Below are 27,648 nucleotides of genomic sequence, written 5' to 3' on the forward strand. Positions count from 1 at the left end.
ACAAAAGACTTTATGATCCCTGGTACAGCAAAGGATCATCAGCTTATTTTCATGGGTTCCTCTTGCACCCAAAGTCCTACAGGGGCAGTATGATATGGCCTACAGGGATGCTATGCGTGCAGTGAGTCTGAAGGACTCTCCCAACAAATGCACCCTGTAAAATGTATATATATTTAAGTACATAAAACTGAAAAAGACTCTAAAGGTTACTCTGAAGAGTTTGAACTTAATTCCATATGGCATGGCAAGTTGTTTACAGTTTTAAAGTTTTCAAGATGAGTAAGAAGGGAATGTAAAAATCTGGGTTGCACAATCCAACGAACATTTCATAGAAACGTTCTATATTTGCATTAATACAATAATTCTAAATGAAAGCAGTTTTAAACAGCAGTGCAAAGTAAGTGACTGCAACAGAAATGACAGGATTTGACAAGCTGTCCATTCATTCATTGTTCATTCAAAATACATGAATGCTTATTATGTGCTAGGCACTGTTCTACATACAGCAATAAACGAACAGACAATAATCCCTACCTCACAGAGCTTATTTGTATTCTAGCAGAAGGAGGCTGACAATAAATTGGTAAAACATATGATGTGTCAGATAGTGTTAAGATGATTGATATATAGAGCAAGTATTATCCATACTTTACGTATAGGGAAACTGAGTTGCAAAGATGATCATGTAACAGTGCTTCTCAGTGTTGGGATCTTGTTAACTTGCAGATTCTGACTCAGTAGGTCTGGATGTGACCTGAAATTCTGCATTTCTAACAAGCTCCCCAGGGATGCCCAATGTTATTGGTCCTCAGACCACATTTTAAGTGCAAAGATACATAGTTTTTCTAGAATTGTAGGTGGGTAAGTGACAAAAACTGGTACCTTAACCCTTGAACTCTAAATCCAAATTCTGAGCTCTTTTCACTACAACTGACTGGCTTTCTATGGCCACTGACGAGCTCCAAAGGAGCTGAATATAGAATGAAATGGGTAGAGGAGTGAATTTTAAAGTAAAGAACTAGAAGTATCAAGTATTAACTCTTCAAGAAAAGTAAAAAATTTAAAAATGCAACATGCACTGTAACTTAAGAAGGAATATGGGTTACAAAATTTTGTGAGGTTCTTGCCTGCTGGGTCTAAAGAAAATAAGAAAAGTTTTTTGTGAGGAAACAGAACAGGCTCAAGAAGTTAATAAACCAAAACAGATTAACAAAACAAAACCTTGGTTTTCTAAATGATTTCCTAATTTCTCAAAGTTTTTACATCCCTTTGGCCATTACAAATTATTAGTGACACCATGAATGGGGACAAATGACATAAATAGCTAAGGAGTTAAGATGTACAGTCCAGGTCCTTGAAAGATCCAGAAGGTTACATAAGATAAGGTGGTCTTAACCTCAGGGGTAAAGGAAAAGATTAGTAAAGAAAACTGGAAGAACAACTATAGGTTAAGCTGTTAAAAGTGCAGGAGGAGATGCATGATGTTAAAGAAGAATTCTTGTCAGTTCTATGTAAAGTTAAGGACATATATGTCAAACTGTCAGAAGAATGGTGATCACAAATCCACTAATTATGAATTTTAAAATATGTCTATGTAAGTAAGGAGTTCAAGATGAAAAATGGTATGTTTTTAGAGTGCTTATTATTCTCTCAGCCCTGGGAAAGAAGAATACACTAAGCGTGAGTGTTACAATATTATTATATACTGATCAAATCTTTGGAGATTCATTTTCAGAAGTAGGGGTGAGTTGAAGAGGTAAGTTTCGACCAAGAAGAGGAACATGGCTGCCAGAAAAGGACTATACTATACCAAAGTTGTATATTGGTCGGAACTGTATGCCTCCTAGAGATGACATTAAGACTAACAACTGGGTACAACTTACTCAAGAACTCTTCTCCATACTAAGGTGCTTAGTAACACAGAAGGCTTCCTTCGGTGATAAAGACAGTACGGTTTTATTTCCCCAAGTATATACTGGCATAAGAAGAATAAGCAAGCCCTTTATTTCTTACAGATAAAATGAGGTACAATTCCATACTTCCATTTTACATATGACTAACAGCCTCTTACCAGTAATCGTTCCAAGTGAATTATTATGGGTTTTAATACTAGCACACACAAATAAATTACTATAGCTCTAATTTTGAGCCCTCTAATTCAGTCACTAATAAGTCTGTAATGGGGCTAGGAAGGTAGTGGGGAGGATGGTTAATAGAAAAATTCTAATACTAAAACTAATAGAAAAATTCTAACTACAAAAATGTAGTTAGAATGAATAAGCTCTAGAATATGATATAGTACAACAGGGTGACTACAGTCAACAATTATTTAGAACACATTTTAAATTAACTAAAAGAGTATAACTGGACTTTTCACAACATAAAGAAATAATGAATGCTTGAAGTAACAGATACTCCATATACCTTGATGTGATTATTGCATATCGTATGTTCGTGTCAAAATATCTCATGTACCCCATAAATATATACACCTACTATGTTCTCATAAAAATTAAAAATAAAAAAGTTTTTTAAAAAAGAAGTCTGGCAAAAGCACCTATTGTGTGTACAGAGAAGTAAACTCAAATTCATGTAGTTTTTAAAAAGACACCAGTGATATTTTAAATGGGTCTTTGTCATCATTGCTGTTATTCTTGCTTTCTAATTACTATATCATTTTTATAAGTTCCTAATTATTAATTATTGATAACTAAATAATTTTAATTTTGCTGTATTTGGTTAATCCCTCAGTAAACTCATAGATGTTTACTTCAACATTCATTACCTTAAACTATATTCTCTCATAACTAAACTATAACACAAGTATATCACAGTTCAAACAGGAATTTTTGATACTCTTATTAGCACAGTGGATGTAAATATAACCCTTCCAAAGTTCCTGCATACTGATAATTCATTAATGTTGTCCTGTTGATAAATGTATGCCATTTAAATAACTTGCAATACAAAATCAAGTTAAATGTAATAAAATTGCTTAGTTTCAAAAGATAATAGTGCACTGTTTTATAACACAAAAATCACATATACAAGCTAACACTATAGCCTACAATTTAATTCCTAATTTTGTTGTTGCTATCACTAAGTTCTTTTTCAACGTGAAAGCAGGAATTGTTAGGTTAAGTGCGTTATATACTCTTCCTCATTCCTAAGTGGGCAGGGGTTTCAAAAAGCTAATGAACTGCTGGTGTTGTGAAAAGTTCATGAACTCGGTACTCAAACATCAAATCCCAAACACTACTTCCTAACAGAATAACCCTGGGAAAGTTATACCCTAGTCATAGTAATGCCCAGTCATCAAACCACCCTGATAGGTGCACCCCTAACTCAAAGAAGTTCCCTCTGGGACAGGAGAAGTTGTAATTTCAGATCCTGCTTCTAGGCTCCTCATCTTTAACAGAACCCTTCAAAGTCCTGCCCCAAACTAAAGTCCTCCCTTACTCTAAGCCACACTCAGGTTCCCTCCCTGCCCTCAGTAACTTGCATCTTCAAGGGAGAAGATACCCAACAAACAACAACCTAAGGTAGTAAGGTTAAACAAAAGACTGGGCGTCAATAAAAATTATGGCAGGAAAACGAATAGAAAAATCAATTAGGTTTAGAGGCAGGGAACATAAACCCCAATACCCACCAAACAACATAAAGTAAGACATATAGGCCATTCAAGTCATAGAGACAGCTTCATGTTAGAGATCAATAAAATAGTGATAAGATACTAATCCATAAGCTTTCATTACAATTGACACATAGTCAATGAAATATGATACTTACATTTATTTGATCCACTTTCTTGAGAACTGATCCCTGCCAAAATACAAAACCTACCATCTTATTCTACCCCTCTACAGTCTACCCAGGCACATTAATTCATTTAATATTCATCGATTCATTAAGTCATTCAACAGATACTTATTGAGCAGCTTTCACGGCCAGGTGCAAAAATATATATATTAGCAAAGCCCCAGCTCTACCCTCAAAGAACTTAAAGTCCTGTGGGAGATAGAAACAAGTGAAAAAAAGCAATTACTAAATTCAGTGTAAGGGCAGTGATCAGAGAGGTTGTTTACAGGACACTATAGTAACATATATAAGGAGTATCTGGCTCTTTCTTAAAGAGTCATGGTGAACAGCAAAAAACAGAAACATTTTCCTGAAAGACAGCAAAGTTCAGAATGAAAGGATAAAACTAGAAATGAGGCAAAAATGGGCATAGAAAGAATAGGGAAGCATTCCAAGTAGAGAAAATAGCATCTATGAGATCAAGGAGACAAGAGGGTCTAGCATCATGAAGAAATGACAGTAGTTCACTATGAAAAAAGAAGCAAGTATAAGGCTACGAAGGTAAGCGGGGACCTTCTACTATGTACTAAGGAGTTTAGAATTTACCCTGAGGTTAACAATGGAAAGCAAGAACTCCAAACTAGGAAGTGACATTATCAAGTCTGCCCTGTAAACAGACTATTTTCACTTAATACAAAAAAAGAGTGGCAGAGATGATGATCAGTTTTCCATTACTAATGCAGTAATTCAGAAAAGAGAATGGGAGTCTGATAGTCAGAATCAACGGCATTGAGTGATTGGGCAAGGATGAGGGTGAAAGAAGAATACAAGTTTCTAGCTTGGCTAATAAGTAGACACTCATTCCCTGAAAAGAAATAGAGAAGGAAGAGTAGGTTTAAAGAGATGATTGGTTCCATTTTTAAAGTTCTAACATTAAGATGCCTTTGGGACATCCAAATGAAGACATTCCACAGTAGTCAGATACAAACATTTGGAGTGTAAGATGTATCTAGATAGAGTCCCACAATTGGAAGTCATCAGTCACAGAAAACAACTGAAGCCCTGGGTGTTGGTATTACCTAGGAAGAAGTTAAAATCCTTTCTTGCACAAAGCATTGTTTCCTACTATGTCACTACCTGATGCTGTAAACAAGCTGAGGCAGCCAGTACCGTACCACTAACTGATGAACTCTTAAGTTAGGAAACAATCATCGAGACTCTTTCATGCCTTTATCATATGCCAAGATTTGTGTTAAGTATATAATAGAAATTAAATTAGTGCCCTCTCTGAGAAAGAATTTGGATAAACTGATGGTGTATATGTTTATGGTAAGGTTATACAGGCAGTCAAAACTTCAGAAACAGAGAGAACAATATGGAATGAAGCTATCAAAATCCTCTTAGAGAAAGTGGGACTTTGGGCAAGTCACTTAATTTCTCTAAGTTTCATTTTGCTCAGATAGCAAATAGAATAATAGCAGTGCCCATCATCATAAGTCAGATACAAATATAAAACAATATGGCATAATAATACGATAAAAGAATCTACTGTGCATACCTAATCCAAAAATCTGAAATCCAAAATGCACTAATGAGTAATTCCTTTGAATATCACATCAGCGGTCAAAAAGTTTCAGATTTTGGACCATTTTGGATTGCGGATTTTCAGATTAGGGACACTCGACCTGTATTATATAACTAATGTACATTACAATAATAATATGTAAAATGCTTAGCAATGTGAACAAGCAATAACTGTCAGCTATTATTAATAGTTCAGGATGGGGACTACAGATTTTAGAAAAGTTAGGAAAGTTTCATGGCATAGGTGTCCCCACATTCTGTGGCTTGAGATCCCTGAGTTTATTCAATATTGCCTGAGAAAGATCTTTACCTCGCTTCCCCCATATGATTATTTCTACCAACAACCAAAGACAATAGCACATCGACGTCAAGTTTTCGAAACTCCAGTTGTCTTCTGTTCCCTGACAAAATGACACAAATTTGCTTTTCCCTCCATTTCCCTAGAAACCAAAAGCCAATCAGATAAAGACTGAAAGGTAGAAAGTGAAAGGCAGACTGGCTAAGGACCTCCAGACTGGAGAACAACATGGCAATTACTTTCTCAGTTTTCTTTTTAACTGTCATATCTGAGGCTGGACTCTGGAGAGGCCTACAATGTGGAACTAAGGCCAGAAATAGAAATAGGAATAGGAATAGTGGGAAGGAGAAAGGGAAGGAAGGAGGGCGGAAAGAAGTCTAAGAAAAGCCTGCTCTCTGTGGCCCGAGGACCAAGAAACGGGCAGCCCAGCAGACTTAGCAGACAGTCCCATTTCCCCACACCCTACTCCAACCCAGCAGCAACAGGTAAGCTTGCACCACCTGAACTGTAGTGCCAGCACAAACCAGGTAGAGTCCCAATAGATTTGGCATCTCCCTGTCCTCTAGCCAGCAACAAAAGGAGACCTAAGTCCACCATCTCCTAATTCTCCTGTGGTAAAAGGCAGCCCAGGTAGGCACTTTCCTTCCCCAGTGGCACTGGCAAAAATTGAATGGGAAGTCCACTAGCACTGAGAAACCCAGAGAGTAGGTTCAAGGAAATGTTCTCCATCCCAGGGCCCGGCATCCTACCTAGATGCATCAGGAGGCCTAGAAAAGCATTTTCTATCTCCATGAATGCCATCAACAAGAATCAAGTGGGTGACCCACTGACACCAGGTGGTCCAGGGGCAGGCCCAGGGAAATGTTCTCTACTCTATGGGTTAGCATCTCCCCCTTTCCACACAGCAGCAGCAGGCCTTGAGAAAGACCATTCCACCTATATAAGCATCACCAACAGGGACTGAGTGGGAGCCTCAATGGTACCACTGAAATAGACCAGAATGCAACTCCCCTGAAAACTAAATTATCTTTAGGATCACAGCCACATAAATAGGCCAGAACCTACACGGAAAACCTAAATAGAGCAACTGCCTGCTAAACAGAAGATTATAAATAGGAATCAAAGTCTCCTAACATAATATCCAAAACGTCCAGGGTATAATCAAAATTTGTTTTTACCACTAAGAACCAGGAAAATCACGAACTGATTGAGAAAAGACAATCAAGGCTGGCTGTTGTTGCTCACGCCTGTAATCCCAGCTCTTTGGGAGGCTGAGGTGGGTGGATCACTTAAGGTCAGGAGTTCAAGACCAGCCTGGCCAACACAGTGAAACCCCATCTCTACTAAAAATACAAAAAATTAGCTGGGTGTGGTGGTACACGCCTAAGATTCCAGCTACACGGGAGGCTGAGACACAAGAATCGCTTGAACCCAGGAGGCAGAGGTTGCAGTGAGCCGAGAGAGAGAGAAAGAGACAGAGACAGAGAGAGAGTGTGTGAACACGATAGAGAGGGAGAAGACAATCAAATGATGCAAACAAGATGAGTTAAATTCAAAGAAATAAAGTCTGAAAACATTCCAAATTTGACGAGACATAAACTTATAGATTAAAGAAGGTAAGTCAGCTCCAAACAGGAAACCCAAAGAAATCCACACCAAGGGCCAGGCTGGGCTCGGTGGCTCACGCCTATAATCCCAGCACTTTGGGAGGCTGATGCAGGCGGATCACTTGAGATCAGGAGTTGGAAACCAGCCTGGACAACATGGTGAAACCCCATCTCTACCAAAAATGTAAAACAATTAGCCGGGCATGATGGCACACACCTGTAATCCCAGCTAATTGGGAGGCTGAGGTAGGAGAATGGCGTGAACCCGGGAGATGAAGCTTGCAACGAGCCAAGATCATGCCACTGCACTCCAGCCTGGGCGACAGAGCGAGACTCCATCTCATAAATTAATAAGTAAATAAATAAATAATAAAAATAAATAAAGTGAAATTCTAAAATATGTTCATGAAACCCATAGTAAGGCAAGACAAGAGAAACAGGAATAAAGTGAAAATAAATAATAAAATTGCAGACTTAAGGCATAATAGATCAATATTAACTTCAGGTATAAACTGTCTAAGTAAACAAACTACGCCTGTAATCCCAGCACTTTGGAAGACCAAGGCGGGTGGATCACAAGGTCAAGAGATCGAGACCATCTTGGCCAACATGGTGAAAGCCTATCCCCACTAAAAATACAAAAATTAGCCAGGCATGGTGGTGTGTGCCTGTAGTCCCAGCTACTCGGGAGGCAGAGGCAGGAGAATTGCTTGAACCTGGGAGACAGAGGTTGCAGTGAGCCAAGATCACACCACTATACTCCAGACTGGCGACAGAGCGAGATTCCATCTCAAAATAAATAAACAAACAAACTAAAATACAGATATTAGCAGAGTGGATTTTTTTTAAATGACCCAATTACATGATGTCTACAAAAACATTCACTTCAAATATAATGACATAGGAAGATTGAAACTAAAAGACAGATAAAAAGGCTGGGTATGGTGGCTTATGCCTGTAATCCCAGCACTTTGGAAAGTCAAGATGGGAGGATCAGGCTTTGAAAGGCCAGGAGCTGAAAACCAGCCTGGGCAACATAGCAAGACCTTGTCTCTACAAAAAAAAAAAAAAGATTAGATGGGCATGGTAGGGTGCATCTATAGTCCTAGCTACTCAGAGGGTGAGACAGAAGGACTGCTTGAGCCCAGGAATTCAAGGCTGCTGTGAGCTATGATCATATCACTGCTCTCCAGCCTGGGCAACAGAGTGAGACCTTATCTCTTTAAAAAAAAAAAAAAAGAAGAAGAAGGAAGAAGAGGAAGAAAAAGGAGGAGGAGGAAGAAGAAGAAAGAAGAAGAAAAGGAGGAGGAGGGGGAGGAGAAGAAGAGGAAGAAGAAGAAAGAAAAGAACTATTATGTAGGAGTGGCTATATAAGATAATCTTCAAAACAAAGAAAATTACTAGGGACAAAGAGGAATCTTACATAATGATAAAGGATCAATCCACCAAGAAGACATAGCAATCCTAAATGTACATGCAACAAAATCCAGTGTGACATGGTAAAGGCACTAAGAAATGGAAATGGAAACTGAAGAGGTAAGAACTAAATCAGAGTAAGAATTTAAACAAAATATCTGTCCTTTTTGGTATTTTCTTTTTTTTTTTTTTTTGAGACGGAGTCTTGCTCTGTCGCCCAGGCTGGAGTGCAGTGGCCGGATCTCAGCTCACTATAAGCTCCGACTCCTGGGTTTACGCCATTCTCCTGCCTCAGCCTCCCGAGTAGCTGGGACTACAGGCGCCTGCCACGTCGCCCGGCTAGTTTTTTGTATTTTTTAGTAGAGACGGGGTCTCACCGTGTTAGCAAGGATGGTCTTGATCTCGGGACCTCGTGATCTGCCCGTCTCGGCCTCCCAAAGTGCTGGGATTACAGGCTTGAGCCACCGCGCCAGGCCCTTTTTGGTATTTTCTATTGGCTTCTTTCTGCTATTGTATTCCATGAGGTACTATCCTTGACATTTTGCTTTTCTCTCTACCAATGCTCCTTCAGAAAGCTTAACTACTCTTATGGCATAATTTTAATCATAAATTATTTAAGATCTTCCAAATTTGTATTTCCTATTTCCCATTTGTTCAACTGGCTTTGAAGACACTTCAAACCAAATGATCTCCTGACAAATCAAACTCAGTATGTCCAAAACTAAATTGACTACCCTACTTTCTAATGGTGTCACCAATTCTTTTTCAACAATCCAGATCCAAACTTGTTTCCAATTTATTGTAAGTTACTAAAATCAGGAATGAAAGAGAGGGCATTGTAGCTAACCTTACTGACATGAAAGGGATTACATGGGAATATCATGAACAGATAGTATGTAAACAGCCTAGCTAAATAGACAAGTTCTATTTAAGACACAAATAGCAAAAGCTGATTCATGAAAAATATAAAATCTAAATAGACTTATGGCAAGGAAAGAGATGAAATTAGTAATTTAAAAACTTCCTACAAGAACAGCCCAGGTAGTTTCACAGTAATTTCTATTCAAAAACAATTAATACCAATCCTTTCCAAATTCTTCCAAGTGAACCTGCCACCTCAGTCTCCCAAAGTACTGAGATTATAAGCTTGAGACACTGTACCTGACCCAAAATTTTATTTACTCCAGTAATTTTTATTCAATTTCTACCATCCAATCCCAGGGCTATTTAATGGATTTCATCACCCTTCAAACTGTTCCTCATTTAAATCTACTTATTCAATCTAACCAAAATTGCCTATTCTTCTAGTGCTCTCAATAACTTATTCCCACCTCATCTAATCAACATCATAAACAAATCTTTGGTCCTTCTATTTTCTCCTAGAATAACAACTCTTCTGGCTTCTCTTTCCCTATGTAGGCTGAAACCAATAGGTGATCAACTCTTCCCTCTTTGCCTGCTGTCCTTCTACCATACCCATTCAATGTATTCCTGAACCAAGGATCGATACTGTTAATTCATCATTTCCATTCCTGAGTGTTAGCAGGAAAAACAAATCAGAGATTCTGTACAGGCTGACAACATTATAAAATCATTATCACTAACCTGAGCTGACTTCTCAGAATTGCCCTCCAATCCTTTTACTTTCCCTTGGTCAGCTCCATCTCAAATTCACTTCAACACAAACTATAAGTCTTCACCAAACCACTCTCCTCAAAGCCTCTAACCTACTTCCACCACTACTCACCTCCCTCAGTAGATAATCTTGCTTTTACCTCAAAACTGATTTCTCTCAATTTCCTCTCTACAAACTTTATTTGCATCCACTCTTGTCATCTTGGGCTCAATCAATTCCTTTTTCCCTTCAAGACACACAAAGGAATAAACAGATTCTAACATCAGACTCCTCCATATAATTCAATTCTAAATATTGTCATGTAGAATGCAATGAAAAACCAAATGATTCCTCTAATAAAAGATCAGCGGATTTGTGATGATCTGAATGTTTGTGGCCCCCCTGAAAAGTACAGGTTGAAATCCTAATCCCCAAGGTGATGAAATTAGGAGGCAGGGCTTTTGGGAAGTAATTAGATCATGAGGACACAGGCCTCATGTTTGGGATTAGTGCCCATTATAAAAATGATTCCAGAGAAATCCCTTGCCCCTTCCACCACAGGAGGGCACAGAGGAACATGTCATCTATGGCAAACAGTCCCTCAGAAGACATTGAATCTGCCAGCACTTGATCTTGGAATTGCCAGCCTCTAGAACTGCGAGAAACAAATTTCTGTTGTTTATAAGCCACACTTAAAGTATTAAGATATTTTTGTAATAGCAGTCTGAAGAGACTAAGACAGGATTTCTAAACACATCTAATCTGAAGTATAATCATTAGATATTAAAAAATAAAAAAATTAGACCTAATAAAATATTTTTTCAAAAGGTATCCATAAGTAGGACATTTACCATCTCCTTTTCCTACATACCTGCTTTTAAATGTTTAGGAGCCTTTGGCACAGTGTCAGGAGACATCCTCAACATTCTGAGATCTGAAGAGTGATATTCCGACTCTCTTGTTAGCTTATGTGGAACAAATGAAGGCAATAAAAATGAAAAAGACTCATTAATGCCCAGATTAGAATGACCCACCTATGAAGAAATGAAGAAAATAAGATATTAATTTCAAACTTCATCTGCTAAAAATAATCCCTCATTTTTATAAAGATGAACACTGAGAAGTTACACTAGTTACTTAAGATCATAATCTCAAACCTTCTGAATTCATATATAGGTCATATCTTATTGGGTCAACTCTGAGAAGACTCTAGAAATCATCCTGATGGCTTAGAAATCTGTCTACATAAAATATTATAGATAGTATGTCTAGAAGTGTTGTTACTCAGAAGTTTGCTCCTTATGATCATTGCAGAATTTGAACCATGGGATTATTCTTGACAAGCTCAGGTATTTCTTTTTAAGGTAAAGAGGTACACTGTGGGCAAGAAAGAGTAAGAAGGAAAAAGAAACAGGAATATTTTCTAGAAACTCACAAATGTTTAGAAGGAAAATGAGAGTATCAAAGAACTATAACTGTGATCAGTTACCAACAAGCATAAGTCCTCAAACTTCTTAAAACAAAAGTAATGGAGACTATAAATTGGTAGTGAAGTAAAGGTTAACTGCTCAAAAAGAAGTTCCTAATGTTTCATCAGGTCACAAGTCCTTGCTAGAAAAGAAATTAGAAACCAATATTGGTGACATTAACACCTAAACATGTACAACTTTTCACCAAATTCACAGTGCCCCCTCACATAAAAATATATATCAATTTTAGGTTGTCTTTATTTCCCTAAAAAGATTATTTCAGTCATATCTTCTCATGATGAAGTCTAAAAATGTACATAAGCATGAATTTTTCTATCCTCTTTCATCAATTTTTCATTGTGTAGTAATGAACATTCTTAGGAAGCCGTGTGAAGTGTGGAAATGAATATTCCATATCTATTTCTATATCTACATCTACTGCCCACACAGGTCTCTCTAGACCAGTGCTTTTCGACTGGTGAAGATTTTGTACCCATCAAGGAACATTTGACAATGCCTGGAAACATTTTTTGCTGTCATAACTTGTGATGGGAGAGGATGTTACTAGTATCTAGTGAATAGATGCCAGGGATGGACACTGCAAAACATTCTACAATAAGCAGGAAACACGCCTCCTACCATAACAAAGAATTATCCAACTCAAAATGATAATGCTGCTAAGAAGCCCTGCTCTCCACAGAGCACAAAGTTCTTAGTTTTCAATTACCTCACTCCTACAGGAAACTTTTCTGAAGTACAGCCTATATATATATATATACACACATATATAAATACACATAAATATACATAAAGATATATGCATACATATAATATGCAGTCATGTATCACTTAATGATGTGGATATGTTCTGAGAAATGTGTTGTTAGGCAATTTTGTTGTTGTGCAAACATCACAGAGTGACATACACAAACCTACTACTGTGTAGCCTACTACACACCTAGGCTAGTGGTCTAGCCTACTGCTTCCAGGCTACAAACCTATCAGCATGTTACTGTTCTAAATACTGTAGGCAACTGTAAAACAACGGTATTTGTGTATCTAAACATATCTAAACATAGGAAAGGTACAGTAAAAATACAGTATTTTAATCTTATGGGACTACCATCATATATGCAGTCTATAATTAACTATCACAGTGTGGCATGACCATACATAATATATAGACACTTGTGAGAGAGTGTGTGTTTATAGTTTACAGCAGTTTTTCTTCTACAGCTTTCAAACACAGAAATAAAGAAAAATTTTGATGCAAGCTTGATGTCAAAAAATTTCATTATGTTAAAGTTTCAAAATACAGAACTATTAAAGTAGGTAATACCGGCCAGGCACGGTGGCTCACACCTGTAATCCCAGCACTTTGGGAGGCGGAGGCGGGCAGATCACGAGGTCAGGAGATCGAGACTATCCTGGTTAACATGGTGAAACCCCGTCTCTACTAAAAATCCAAAAAATTAGCTGGGCGTGGTGGCGGGCACCTGGTTCAAGCTACTCAGGAGGCTGAGGCAGGACAATGGTGTGAACCCGGGAAGTGGAGCTTGCAGTGAGCCGAGATCACGCCACTGCACTCCAGTCTGGGCGACAGCGGGAGACTCCGTCTCAAAAAAAAAAAAGTAGGTAATACAAAAGAAAATGTAAAATGAAAATTATGAGAAGTATTTATTTAAGAAACCAGCAGATCTTCATTGCTAACTGAAAATGGAAAGAACCAGAAGAAAAAGAAATCAAGATTAGTTTATCTTCCCAATGTTTAATCAACAATGAAGAAAGAATGAAAGATGACCAAGAAACCAGAAAAATACTAATACCTTTCATAAAAACTCAGAAACTCTACAAGTGAGTCTAATTTTAGGAAAAACATGAGTTATTTTGCTATAGGGCAAGTTGAATTTGGGGTGATGACAATGTTCACAAGAAAACATGCAAAATAAATTAGACAAATATCAGGGTATAAAAACAGAGGTGATAATCATCCACACAGAGATAGGCAACTAGGTCTCCAAAGGTGGGGGGGTAAGAAGAGGAAAGAAATCTAAGGCTTAAATCTTAAATAATTTTTAGAGTTAAATGGCCAAAACAAGAGGTACTAAAATAGCATATTAGGTCTGGCGTGGTGGCTCACACCTGTAATCCCAGCACTTTGGGAGGCTGAGACAGGTGGATCACCTGAGATCAGGAGTTTGAGACTAGCCTGGCCAATATGGTGAAACCCCATCTCTACTAAAAATACAAAAAATTATCCAGGCATGGTGGCAGGCGCCTGTAATCCCAGCTACCTGGGAGGCTGCCGCAGGAGAACTGCTTAAACCTAGGAGGCGGAGGGTTCAGTGAGCTGAGATCGTGCCATTGCACTCCAGCCTGGATGACAGGTGCAAAACTCTATCTCAAAAAAAAAAAAAAAAAGCATATTAATTATGTGCTGCTACCAAGAACAAGGAGAAAGAAAAACAAAATAATGATAGAAAGTAGGAAACCACCAGAGACTCTAATAGTCTAGTTTCAGCTAAGTGAAGAGAACTAACAACCAGGAACTATATAAATGCTATATAACTTACCCCATTTAATAGTACGATATATGAGGTTGATTATTACTATTCCTATTTCCTTATGCAGATCAGGAAAGTGATTCTCCAAAGTCATTTGCTCAAGACACAAGGTTAACAAAGTAACTGAACTGGCTTTTGACTCCAAATCTCTGTTCTTTTCACAGTTCCAAGCTGCATCATACATACGTGGATACCCAAATAATCATTTATGATGAATAGATATAAAAGTGATAGATATAAAAGTGAACCAAGTAAGTATGAATGACTCTTCTGTGACACAGATGAGGAGTGTAAGGAAACAACCAAGGAGTAAGCAAGCCCCTGAAAGCAAGCTAAGCCACACATAAAAAGTACTACCACATCTGGCTCCTTGCTTTTCTGATATTGACATTAAATAACTCCTAGATCTAAGACTAAGACAGAGCTACAACTGAAAGACAATATAGGGAATAACAGCATCTTCCTTAGATTGAAAAATTATACTTCAGGCTATATTTAAGGACAGATTAAAATTTGGAGCAGTGGTCAAAGCTAGTCTCTGCACATTAACTGAACCTATATATCTTTATTTTTAAAATATATTTTATCTACATGAAAGGTTGATATAAGTCACAAAAGTAGTATTAAAAATTTAGAACACTTTAAAAGTTGTTATTTTGTTTCTCATTGTTATTGAATGCAACTTTAGGCAATCTCCTTCAAAACCTCTACTCTTGCCGAAATAATGCAAAATCTTAACCTTAGTTTCATCAAGAATAGTTAAAATTCTGGGGTGGGGGGACGGGGGACAGTTTATGGTATGGTGGTTAAGTACATAGACATGGTTAGTTTCAAATACTGGTTCCCCCAATTGCTGAATAATGATAAGCAAGTTCCTAAATCCTCTAAGTCTCAATAGTAAAATAGGGATGATAATAATCTCTAACAATTCTATTTGACAGAACTGACAGAGGACAAAAATGAATTGATACATACATGTAACCTCCTAGCACAGTACTTGAGCACAAAGTGTTAACTATCATTTTCATCCCCACTGTTATCAGATTAAAATTAAAGAATGCCTAGTTTAGAATACTGAAGAAAATAAAACTAACCTAGTGATTCTGTGTTAAAAAAATTTTAATAAATGTAATAAATTATAAATAAAAGTTCATCATAATATCTTTGTTCATTTTCTACCAACAATCTGAACCTAAAGGTCTAAATGTGGGTGTAACCCAAACCAATAGAGCTTTACAAAAATATACCAATCTTATACATAGGAAAACAGGAAATGAGAAATAACATTAAGTACATCACTATTTTATCTAACAGTATTTAATAACAGGATATAAGGATATATCACAAGGAAGTAGGGCCCACCTTGGGACTTACAGTACCAGACAACAAAAGAGGATATTCATTCAACAGGACCAGAGGAACATTAATGCCAAGGGATCCAAAGATCCAAGCAAATAAAAGTCTTCTATAAAAGAATGACACAGGGAGGGGAATATCACACACTGGGGCCTGTCAGCGGGTAGGGGGTTAGGGGAGGGATAGCATTAGGAGAAATACCTAATGAAGATGACAGGTTGATGGGTACAGCAAACCACCATGGCACGTGTACACCTATGTAACAAACCTGCACGTTCTGCACATGTGCCTCAGAACTTTAAAAAAAAAAAAAGGCTGACATAAAATTTTTATGACACCCTAGAGTTGCCAGTTTCTAGTACACACACAATGGTAATAATGATATAAATAGAGAGAGGGAAGGGACATGTATATACATTAGTGTGTTGCTCATTTGGGAAGTAGATACTTCCCTTTGGAGAGGCACTGGCCAGTTTGGACATTAAGCACTTCATTATCCTTCCTGGTCAAACATGGGTCTTAAAACTTTCAAGACACCTCTGAAGTCAAGTCTTTCAGGAGCTTCTAAAAAGAAATACTTAAATATTCCAGGGACTGTTTCAAGGCTTGTACATTGAAGACCAGAGGGAAACATTCAAAGTACAAGCTTCTGAATGTTCCCATGAATAACTCTAATCTTAACACTGTCTAAAGACTATTGCTGGCACAACTAGGAAGAGTTAGGCTGCCTCAATATGAAAGGCCTGGAGCCCCAGGGGATGGCCTTTTCCAAGACACCCCAGAACTAAGTCTTACAGTCTACGAAACATAAACATTTCTTTCATACCAACCTCTAATGGAACATATTCCTGGATATCAGATAAAGAACAGGTACAAGTTACAAGCTGGTAATGAAAGATATAATTTTTCAAATAAAATATTTTCAAATAAAATTTGAATTTTTTTCAAATAAAATATTCCTCTCCCCACCCAGAAAAAATGTCAAATAGAAAAACTTACAGGCTTTTCAAAATTGCTTTCCTTCTCAGATGGTAGTTGTAAAGTAGGCTGCCAGTGCAGGGAGCTGTCATGCATCTCTAGATCATCACGAAAATTCTCTAAAGCTGCTAGCTCAATGTACTCACCAGTCAAATCACATTGGTCATGTACTCAGGAAACAGTAAAAAGTAAAATGAACACAAACAATACCATTTCCTGAAACAATACTGAAAAAGACCATGTTTCTTACAACTATCATTTTATTGTGTCTCACCTTTCTTTGTAGTTCAGTAATTCTTTCACTGCACACAACAGCGTTTTCATTTAGGCCATCCAGAGTAATGACGTCAGACTCAGTCTTCCCCTGCAGGCCCTCTACAAAATAGGAGTCATTTTGCATAATTGTATGTATAGTAAAACTAGACTAAGCTGCCACAGGCCAAGGAATTTCAACTTGGCCTATATCAGCTTTCAGCAATGTCTCTTGGGCGACTGCAATTAATGATGCATCACTGGTCAATGGTAAAAGCACTTTGTGTGTGACTTTGCATCACATGCCACCAAGTTTGCTGAAAAGCTGCTTTCTACAGCTGCAGGTGGACCTTTAATGGCATTACTATAGTTAACACCCTTACCCAAATTGAAGTCTGAGTAATCTGCAACTTCCTCAAAGGTTGGCTGCTTTAAATCTTGTAAAACCAAAGAATCTGAAGTTAATACTTTCACATGATAAATAACATCTGAAGATCCTATCTTCTCTGCAAGGTCAAGAGAAGGAACAGACTTTATCTTCCCAAAGGGAAGAAATGGTTCATTGCTTATATCACACTGAAATAAAGTTGACTGTTTTGCCAAGACCAACAGTCTGGTTGTAAGATTTTTCACTCAAAGAAGCAGATAACTTAAGCTATGGAATAACACAAAGTGGCTTACTGAACATTTCCTGAACAGCATTAGGGGGTGATTTTAAATTTGGATGCCAGTATAGGAAGCTACCATTATCATCCTTTATATGCAACAATGGTTTTGAAGCTGCTGGTTCAAACACCCCAGGAGTAGACTGATAGCATGTATGTTTAAGCCTATCAAATAAAGAGTTTTCATCTTTATAATTTAATGGAGAAAGATCTGGATTTTTTGGTTCTCTCTCTTGGCTGTCATCTGTTAAATATTTATTGATGTCAGCTTAAATGTCATTTACTGTACTCTCTTTCTTAGAAGGCTCAATAGAGGCAATAACTGCCTCAAAGGCTATATTTTCAGTAGCATCAATGTTTTTCTCACCAAAAAGAGAAGTTCCCTTTTGGTTTCTTTCCTCTTGAAAATACAGTTGTTCTGATGTCTCATCCAAGTTGGATATAACAGTCTGAAGAGGACCACCAGAAGCCTCCATTTTAGAGGTATCATGTTCCCTGGAGAGTACATGTGCTTCTGAAACTTTTACAGAATTATCAGGAGCTATAACATTCCTAAAACACTTTATTCCTGAGGATCTGGGTTGCACTTCTGAAGATAAATTATTTCTAGTCTCTGTTAGTTCGAAACATTGAGATGATTCTTTCTGTAAACCTTCCTCACTTCTTTCATAACCCTCCAAAGAATCTGTCTTTTGTTTCACCTCAATCTCAGCTGGAGCACTTAAATAAACATTCTCAAAATAATGACTATCAGAAGTCAAGGGAACCCCTTTTCCTCTTCTTTCCAACAAACAACACAAGAAAGAATATGACATTTTATTATTATAATGAGCAGCAACTTTACATGGAAAGGAAACACAGTCCTTACTGATTACACATGTTTCTGGGTGGTGCAAAGTTCCCTCTTTGTTCCATAGCACATAGGAAAAGGGGACAATAAAACTGTTACTTCCCTTGGAAATTTTATTTTTATCAATTGTGTCAGCTGAATCTGAAAAAGAATCAGGGTACTTACTGGTTAAATATGTTTCTGCCTGCTTAGGTGAAGCTTCTTCTTTCCAATACTGCCCATATGAATAAGCAGCATCAAAATGGTCACTTCTTTTAGTAGTTATGTTTTCATCGGTTACGTCAGATAAAGTTGCAACTGAAACTTGATCTTTATCAGCTAAATTGGTTTCAGGCTGCTGTGTATCTTTTCGTGTCTTCCATGACATATATGAACAAAGATCATCATAACTATCACAGTCTTTGGGAATTTTCAGTTCATCAACAGACGAAATAGTCTCTTCATTATTCCCTTGTTCAGAAGGTAAAAAAGGGCACTGAGACCCAACAGTTGTGCTCCCTATAAGTGGGTGCTGAGATACACTAAAGCAACTGCTTGCTAAGTCTGAAGCTACTTCTGCAGTAGCCTGGAATAAAGCTTCACTAACTTCCGATGGTCGAGAAGACCATTCAGTATCTTCAGACTTATCAGGAATTCCCCTGAAAATATACAGTTAAAAATAAATAAATAACACATTTAAAACATTTAATTTTTAAGTACTAATACAAAAATACATATGTCACTAAAATCAAGTTTATTTGAAAAGTGAATTGAAAAACAAAGCTCTCCTAATTTCAGACTCCTTTAAGATGGCTAATGACTGAACAAAAAAATTCTTTTTAACCAAAAGGTGAACTACCACCCTACAACCCTGATATTATCTCAGGCTTCTCCTAAAACAACAAACACAGAATGTGATTTTCATAATGATGCCTACCATGATTTTTCATTTAACCTGCATTAATTTTTTTACTAGTCGTCCTTTATTGTGCTCTTGAAAACTATGCAAGGCCAGGCACAATGGCTCAGACCTGTGATCCTAGCACTTTGGATCACCTGAAGCCCAGGAGTTCAAGACAAGCCATGGCAATATGGCAAGACCCTATTTCTACAAAAAAATTACAAATTGGCTGGGCATGGTGGCACATGCCTGTAGTACTAGCTATTGTGAAGGCTAAGGCAGGAGGACTGCTTGAGCCTAGAAGTTAGAGGTTACAGTGAGCCATGATGGCACCACTGCACTCCAGCCTGGGCGACAGAGCAAGACTCCATCTAGATAAAAACAACAACCAAAAAAAAAAAAAAAAAGAGAAAGAACCACTCAAGAAGTGATCTATTCCCCAAATACAACAGTAACTTAATAATTAGTTGATGATCTAAAAATGTGTACATATCACTTTTCATAAAAGTGATATAAGGTAATATATAAGGACAGAGGTTACTTTTTACTTTCTAAACATCTATAGTTTTTAATTTAAGTTGGGTTTTCTTTTCAGTTCTAGAAGAGGAAACATATTCTTGAATAATTCCAAATATGTTTTGAAAATTCCAGACTTTTCTCCCATTATGACTATTCTAAAGGACAAGAATTTGGAGTATCTGTTAATTTGGATATGTCTGTTCATAAAAATCTTCCTACTTCATACTCACACCTCCTATAAGGTAAGGAGAGCTAACTAGTCTCATTCAATAACAGCTGAACAAAATGAGAGTGCCAAACAAGTTAGTGACCTAGAAATAAATGCTTTTTGCAGAATAAGGGTGACAGGGAGGAGAGAGATGATGAGCAGCAGATGGGGAGGTTTATGAGAAGGAAAATCCAGTGTGTCTTCTAAATTAAAATATGCCTGAAATGCCTGAATACATTAGGAACTATTTTTAAATAAACTACTGTCATCTAGTTCATCTCTACACGTTACTCTACCAAATTAATATGCATCATGTCCTAGTACAGGACTTTGTTACCTTCAGAGTGTGTCCTAAGAGTATCTAAGCCCCATCTCAAAGTACCACCTTAGCCTGAAGTCACTAATATTAGTAACAACATAGAACAAGAAAGGAGAAAGGTTACATGCAAATAAATCATCCTACCTCAGAGGTGCAAAACTTAGTTCACTTTGATGAAATAAAGAATCAGACGCAAATTCTTGGTCTTGTGTCAAACAGGTCAGCAAAGGCAAATCAGGAGAAGCAAAGCTATCTTGTATGACTGCAAAGTTTCAAATATAAAAATGCTGATTAATGCTGAAAATTGATTATTTACTTACGTATGTAATACTTTAAAGCACCTACATATGCTGCCATATGGAGAATTCTACAAGCATTAGAATAATAATATAAAAGCAACAGCAGTAGCAGCTATCATTTACTGAGAGCCTGACAAAGTCAAGGTGCTTAACACACAATATTTCATTTAATCCTCACGACAACCTTGAAAGATAGGTATTATATACATATCTTATCGGTGAGGAAACACGATTACAAAACTTACAAAGCATTAAGTAACTTGTCCGCATTCAAGTAGCTGAAATGCCACAGTGAGATTTGAACCCAAGCATTTCAACTTTTAGCAAATGCTCTTAACTATTATTAGTGTTTCTTCCCATCTTACATAATACAGACTACAGCTGTTATGTCAAAGTATAGCACAGGAGCTCCTGGGCCCTAAGACACTCTTAGGAGGTACCTACTGTTGAAATTTTATTCAAAATAATGTTAAGATATCATTTGCCTTATTCACTCCCATTCTCTCAAAAAGATACAGTGACATTTTCCAGAAGCTACAGAATGTATGATATGGCAACAGACTGAATACAGAAACAGACATGAGAATCTTGCTGTCTTCTATTATGTCAGACATTATAGAATTGTTTAAGTAAAACATGGCCATATTTCTAAACATTTTTGTATTAGAAAAGTTATTTTTTATAAAATATGTATTTTTCAATGAATTAATAAATTTTAAATGTTTCAGTTTTAATTTCTAATATGGGAAATATCAATAACCCAAATAAATAAAAGCTCTTTGGAGTTGTCAGTGATTTTTAAATGCATAAAAGAATCCTGTTACCCAAAAAGTTTGAACTGCTGCTTTAATGAAAACATAAAAAAAAAAATCTTGTGATTTCCTGAACGCTGACTTAAATCATTCTTATTTTAATCAGTATACTCTCTTGATTTCAGAATGCCTGTTACACTGTGTTCAAAGTGAGGACTCCTCTCTCACACCACTGTTCCCCCTGAAATTACCGAAAACCTAGAGTTCACAGAGCTCACCATGTTGTCATCTGTCCTTCACTTGGTCAAAACTCGTACCGTCACTGCTCATATACCCTGCACACCTTCCATATAATTCATCACCCTCTTGTTTTAATCTTTCATCAATCCACTTCCCATATAAATTGTCAACTCTGTGTCTACTTTATCCATAGCTATAATCTCAGTGCCTAGCAAAGTACCTGCTACACTTAATAGGTACTCAAAAGAGAGTTATTTACTTACTGAATGAATTAATTTAAAGTGAGAAACTGATATATAACAACAACTTTTGCCACCAAGGAACAACTGGTATGGTTCCTCTTTGGCCTTGGCACAGAGAAGCAGTCTTAAACCTCCATAACAGTCCTTCACCCCTCTAAAAATCATGAAGAGTTTTTAACAAAGTCCCCAAATACACTAGAGCTAATGCTATAAGGGGGACCTTTGGGGAAATTTGGGCAAGTAAAGCAAATTTACTATTTCCGGTTAACTGTAGGCTGCGTATTTAAAGAACCTGAGTCTTTTCTAAAAAAAAATTAGAGTTATCCCTAACCAGGTTTCAGAACCCACAGAAATCCTCAGTACCTAAAATAGCTGTTTAGGTATGAGTAAAGAATAGTAAGTAACAAGTAAGTTATAAGCAGCATTTCAGCATCTCCTTAAATATTTAAGAATATTTCAGGGTGGAATTGGACAGTTAAATCAGGTAAATTGGAAAAAGTATTTGCTAAAGGAGCAGGCCAAAGCTGAAGAGTTAATGATTCTCAAGTGTACAACATTACTTGTGTGTGTGTGTGATGGGAAGGTAGTGTATTTTACTTGCCATGCCTTTTTCTTTCAGCTTTCAACCGCTTCTTGTTTCCTGAAGTATGGACATCTGTTACTGGCTTGGATCCTTTTTTTTTTTTGAGGTATCTAACCATTCTGGCACTAGTCATCATCAATGACATTTGCCATTGGCGAGAGCCTAATTATCACAATGCTAGTACTTATGCATAACAAAACAGCAATGATAAAATTTCCTCTGCCTATCAGATCCAGGAACCTACTCCAATAATTTAAAATGTTCTGCCCTATTTATAGTAAATGAGAAGCCAGAGTTACAAAATTTATATTAGAAAACATTTTAGGTCACAAAGTACAATCTCCTCCCCAGTGCTAAAATCCTAATAGAGAATTTTGCTAGACATTTTGCAGTGACATGAAGCTCACTTTTTGTTGTCGTTACATAGCCTTTCTGCTATTAAATGGTTTTGACTATTAGAAAGTTCTTTTTTATATCAATTTGAAAAACAGTTTCCTTTTAAGTTATGTATTCATTTTAAACTCTAGACTAGGAGTTAGCAAACATTTTTTTATGAAAGGTCAGATGGTAAATATTTTCGGTTTTGTTGGTCATATATAATGTGTCACATATACTATAGTTGTTTGTTTTTACAATCCTTTAAAAATGCAAAAATCATTCTTAGCAGATGGAAGGTACAAAATCAAGACTTGGCCTATAAGCTATAGTTTGCAGATCCTGCTCTACACCATTATAATACAAATCCCATGGTATTTTCTGTTTACTGGATTGCCTTTCCAGAAGAGGAGGTAGCTTTCATCTTTATATCCCTAGCATCAAACACACAGGAGGCACTTAGATATTTGTTACATGAATGAATAAAAACTAAGTTGCTTCCTCTTTAGCATAACAGCCCTTCAAATATTTGACCATAGCAAAGTCTTCTCTTTTGTCTATCAAAAGATAGTCATCTCCTCCCACAAAGGTACTCTAATTTTGTCAACATCCTTCTTAAAATGTGGACTTAAAATTGACTTTAATAATTCACATCATAGAATATGTTGGCACTAATACCTTGATTTGGATAGCATTAGTTTATGTTGCAAAGAACTTGCTGAATTAAGTCCTATTCATGCTTCTTTACAAAACTATAAAACCATCATGATTGAATCCCTTAATGATTTTAAAAGTACTTAAAGTTTATCTTTTATAAAGAGCTAATAAATCAGTTCTATGAGGAAAGCAGCAAGATCTACCTCAGACAAGCCACTCAACCTCTTTACGTCAACTTTTGGTTTGAAAGCTGAGGATAATAACACATGCCTTAATTGATTCTAAAAATCAAAAAAGGCAAATATGAACATCTGCTTTTTGTTTTTTTGGGGGGGGATCATGGAGTCTCCACCGCTGAGAGAACCAAAGTATAATACATTATTCATCCCAAAAACTCTGCAAATTCAAGACTGAGGAGGTATACACAGCAGACAGTTATCACCTTTCTGCCTTCTGTGAGCAACAGGATGTGACAAAATGAGAGGCAACTGCACACTTAATATAACTAGATCAGCTAGCCAGTAAAAAAAACAAAAACAAACAAACCAAAAAAAACAGAAATAAGCTTACCCCTTTGAGTAGGTCTCTACAGAGCTCCTTCACTCAAAAAGGGTAAAGTTAACACTTGCAGTCCCCGCAAAACTTACAAATGTGATGTATTACTACTAGTTAAAATAAAGAGGCATTACCTAGCAATGGAGAACAGAAGAGATCTCTGCTGGGTTCCTTTACTTGATTTTCTGATTGGGTCAATACACCCTCCTCCAGAGAGGGGAAGTCTGACACTTCAGTATCTTCTCTTCTCACATTAAACCTGGTCTGGGATGTATCCAAGGTTTGGGAAGAGTCCATTTCTTGAGGAAGACAATGCCAAGATTCTGTTTTCTAGAAAAATTTTAAAGGAAAACATGCTAAGTCATTAACTAAGTTACCATACATATTAATATTTAGATTAAAATGTCCACTCATGTATCACATAGCTTCCTATTTAATGACATTCTCATCAAAGTTTAGAACATGTAAAGTTGTTCTGTTTCTCACAATATTAACTACATTTTAGACCTCTTCCCATTATTACAGATCTCTTTCTTTAATGCAAAAAAATCTTTCATACTAAGTTTCATTGTATGCCACTACCAGCGTATATAAAACAATTACCCTTGTGAAATAGAAATTCATGAAAATTCAGAAAGGTAGATATTAAGGACTGACAAAAGTAGAAGTTTGTATATTATGGCACATGTGTTCCAGGGATAAGCTTTTCTACAGGCTTCAAATGTAGCTCTCTTTTGAATATTCACTGTATCATGCGAAGTGGCTTGGCAAACCTTTGAAAGGTTCCTTTTACTACAAAAAGGAACAGACTTTCTGGGGTCTGAAGGAATTGGTACTTGAAGATACTCCAATCAGCAGAGTCATGTTGAGCAATCTGCAGACAGAATTGTTTCAAGTCTGCAGCTGCCTGGGAAACATTTACATGGTTGAGTCCGGCCTTCAGCCACAGCTGTTGAGCCACTTGCTTCATGGCGCCGACGCTAGAAGGCGCCAAACATGGTGCACACAAGGGCTGGGCCGATTCGTGGGTCCTACTACACATCTCTTGAAGTGTGGAAGAATCACTGGCATTTCCACTATATTTTTTGTTAGTTCTGATCATTAAATCAATGGATTTGGTTCTACATAATATTTTACAACTCGATAATAATAAAATAATAATAAAACTGAAAAAAATATTCCAAACCTAAAGCTGAAGTATTCACTCCAGCTTTAAGTTGGGAATTCACTTGACTGAATTTTTATTAGCTCTACTAGTTTCTAAAGGATCCCTGGCTCTTCTCAGTATATAACATTATTATATCACCCATGAATGTGATACATTTGTCTCCTCCAACTATTTACTCTTAAATTAGTGGCAAGATTCACAGAACTGCTTCTCAGACTACTTATGGGGAAGGACCAGTTTTTCCTACTTTCAATTCATCACAGACTGACACTTTACTAAAATGTTAACAAAAATTAATGACAAACAAGCTAATTTTTAAAACTAGTAAAAATAACTAGAAAAATGAAATTTAAAAGTCTTAATATAAGCCTAAGATATAAAACATAAGCCCAAATGTTTGATTTCTAGGTCTAAAAAAAGATAAAAATTACTCTATCAAACTACTATAAAAGTTTCTAAACACTTCCTCTCAATTTCTACACTTATCTCTTGACAGACCAGTAACAAGCAAATCATGGACTGGCACCAATCTACAAATCACACTAAATAACAACGCTGTATTAAAGTTGAATTAAATACTAATGGTGACAAGTTTAAATGGCATTTTCCTTTTGGATTTAATACTAGTTAGTATATTCTATCATGATATGAAAGTATTTTCATTTTCAAATAATTCGATTAGAAATGAACACTAAATTAGCTCAAACTACGTTATAGCATCTTTTTCCCCAATTAAACCTGATAAAGGATGGCAACTTTTTTTTATTTTTTATTTTTAGACAGGTTCTTGCTATATTGCCCAGGCTGGACTCAAACTCTGTCTGGGCTCAAGCACTTGAGCTTCCTACCTCAGCCTCCCAAGTCAATAAATTTCTTTATATTGAAACATGTTCACATTTCTTACACAGTAGTGGTAGAGCAGACGTTTAAATGTTTGCTAGCATATTCTTTAACATTTTCACACATATATGGTCATAACTAAGATTAATCAGTATTTTAGAATGCCCTCATTTTCTTGTTTCATAACATTGTTCAGTATTTATTTTATATAAGCAACTTCAATTTTCTTTAAAAATTTAAAAGATTTATTAGTGAATCTATTAGTTCCAAAAACCTTTTTGATAGCTGGTACTATCATAATTTTCTCAATTTCCTCCTTAGTAATCCTAGCCAACCTCTATGAAATACTGATAGTTTTGTAGAAAGTCTATTTCATTGAGATTTTTTTTTTCTTAACTGTATTTACTAGGAATATATCTATTTTTTCTCTATTTCTTGAACTTAACAACTGTATTATATTTTATAACTTGTTTTCCTATTTACCATGTTTCCTGTATTTGCAATTTTTCTTTTTTTGTGTGTGTGAGACAGCGTCTTGCTCTGTCAACCAGGCCAGAATACAGTGGCACAATCTCAGCTCACTGCAACCTCTGCCTCCAAGTTCAAGTGATCCTGTCATCCTCAGTCTCCTGAGTAGCTGGGACTACTGGCAGGTACTCAGTTAATTTTTTAAAACTTTTTGTAGAGACGGGGGTCTCACTATGTTGCCCAGGCTGGTCTGGAACTCCCAGACTCAAGCAATTCCCCTGTCTTGGCCTCCCAAAGTGCTGGGATTACAAGTTTTTCATTCTTTATCTAAAACTTTGGTTAAATAATTAATTCATTCAATTTGCTTTATTTATTTAAATAAAAAAATGAGAAAGTGGCACTATATTGATAGCAACTTTAGATATATAATGTATTTTCATTATTTTGTAAGTATTCCACTACTGGACTCTTCTTCCTTGATCAACTCAAAGGTTTCTAAGAGAATATTGGAATCTTTTAATTCCCAGGTGGCCCAGAATCCATAAAAAGAAAATGCATTACAATTTACAAATATTTTCACAAACATTTTCTAATAAGACTTTTGTCTTTGAAGAGGCATTTCCAATATTTAAAATTCATTAATAAAATGTTCATATAGTAAGTTTAAGAAAAAAGATACCCACTATCCACTACATACTATCAGTTATACAAATACATGAAAAGAAAAAAATTTAGAGAGAAATATTCTAAAATATTAACACTACACTTATGGGATAGCAGACTTTTGACATTCCAAAATACCTCAATCCCTTCTACACTGAATAAATTAAGCAGTTCTATAACATCAAATTGCTACTGGAAACATGCTTTTTGCCTTTCTGATACTTGAAAATAAAAGGAATATGAGAATGATTAAATTTTACATTTTTTATTTTGAGGGCACTCCATTCTACAGGGGATAGGTTAGTGAGCCAACAAAAGGTTTTAAAGCAGGAGAATTCCAATCATTTTGTGACTCACTAAAGCAAAAATCACTGGTCCCCTGACTCATCTTCTTAGCCTCTCTAACCATGGTTTGAGCCTGTATCCCA

General features: G+C 36.5%; 1 protein-coding gene across 1 annotated transcript in view; it reads right to left on the reverse strand.

The window, feature by feature from the left end:
* The window catches only part of ALMS1 (Alstrom syndrome protein 1), a 217,901-nt gene that overhangs the window by 156,551 nt on the left and 33,702 nt on the right, over positions 1-27,648 (reverse strand). Inside the window, exons 3-7 of the mRNA XM_011945507.1 lie at positions 24,216-24,411; positions 20,523-20,640; positions 18,618-19,090; positions 16,960-17,060; positions 11,190-11,283 (exon numbers count right to left, since the gene is read on the reverse strand). Of these exons, the coding sequence (XP_011800897.1) occupies positions 11,190-11,283; positions 16,960-17,060; positions 18,618-19,090; positions 20,523-20,640; positions 24,216-24,411 (982 nt within the window). The remainder of the gene's footprint in view (positions 1-11,189; positions 11,284-16,959; positions 17,061-18,617; positions 19,091-20,522; positions 20,641-24,215; positions 24,412-27,648) is intronic.

This window comes from Colobus angolensis, unplaced genomic scaffold (genome assembly GCF_000951035.1).
Source record: "Colobus angolensis palliatus isolate OR3802 unplaced genomic scaffold, Cang.pa_1.0 Scaffold24, whole genome shotgun sequence".
Classification (NCBI taxonomy): Eukaryota; Metazoa; Chordata; class Mammalia; order Primates; family Cercopithecidae; genus Colobus; species Colobus angolensis.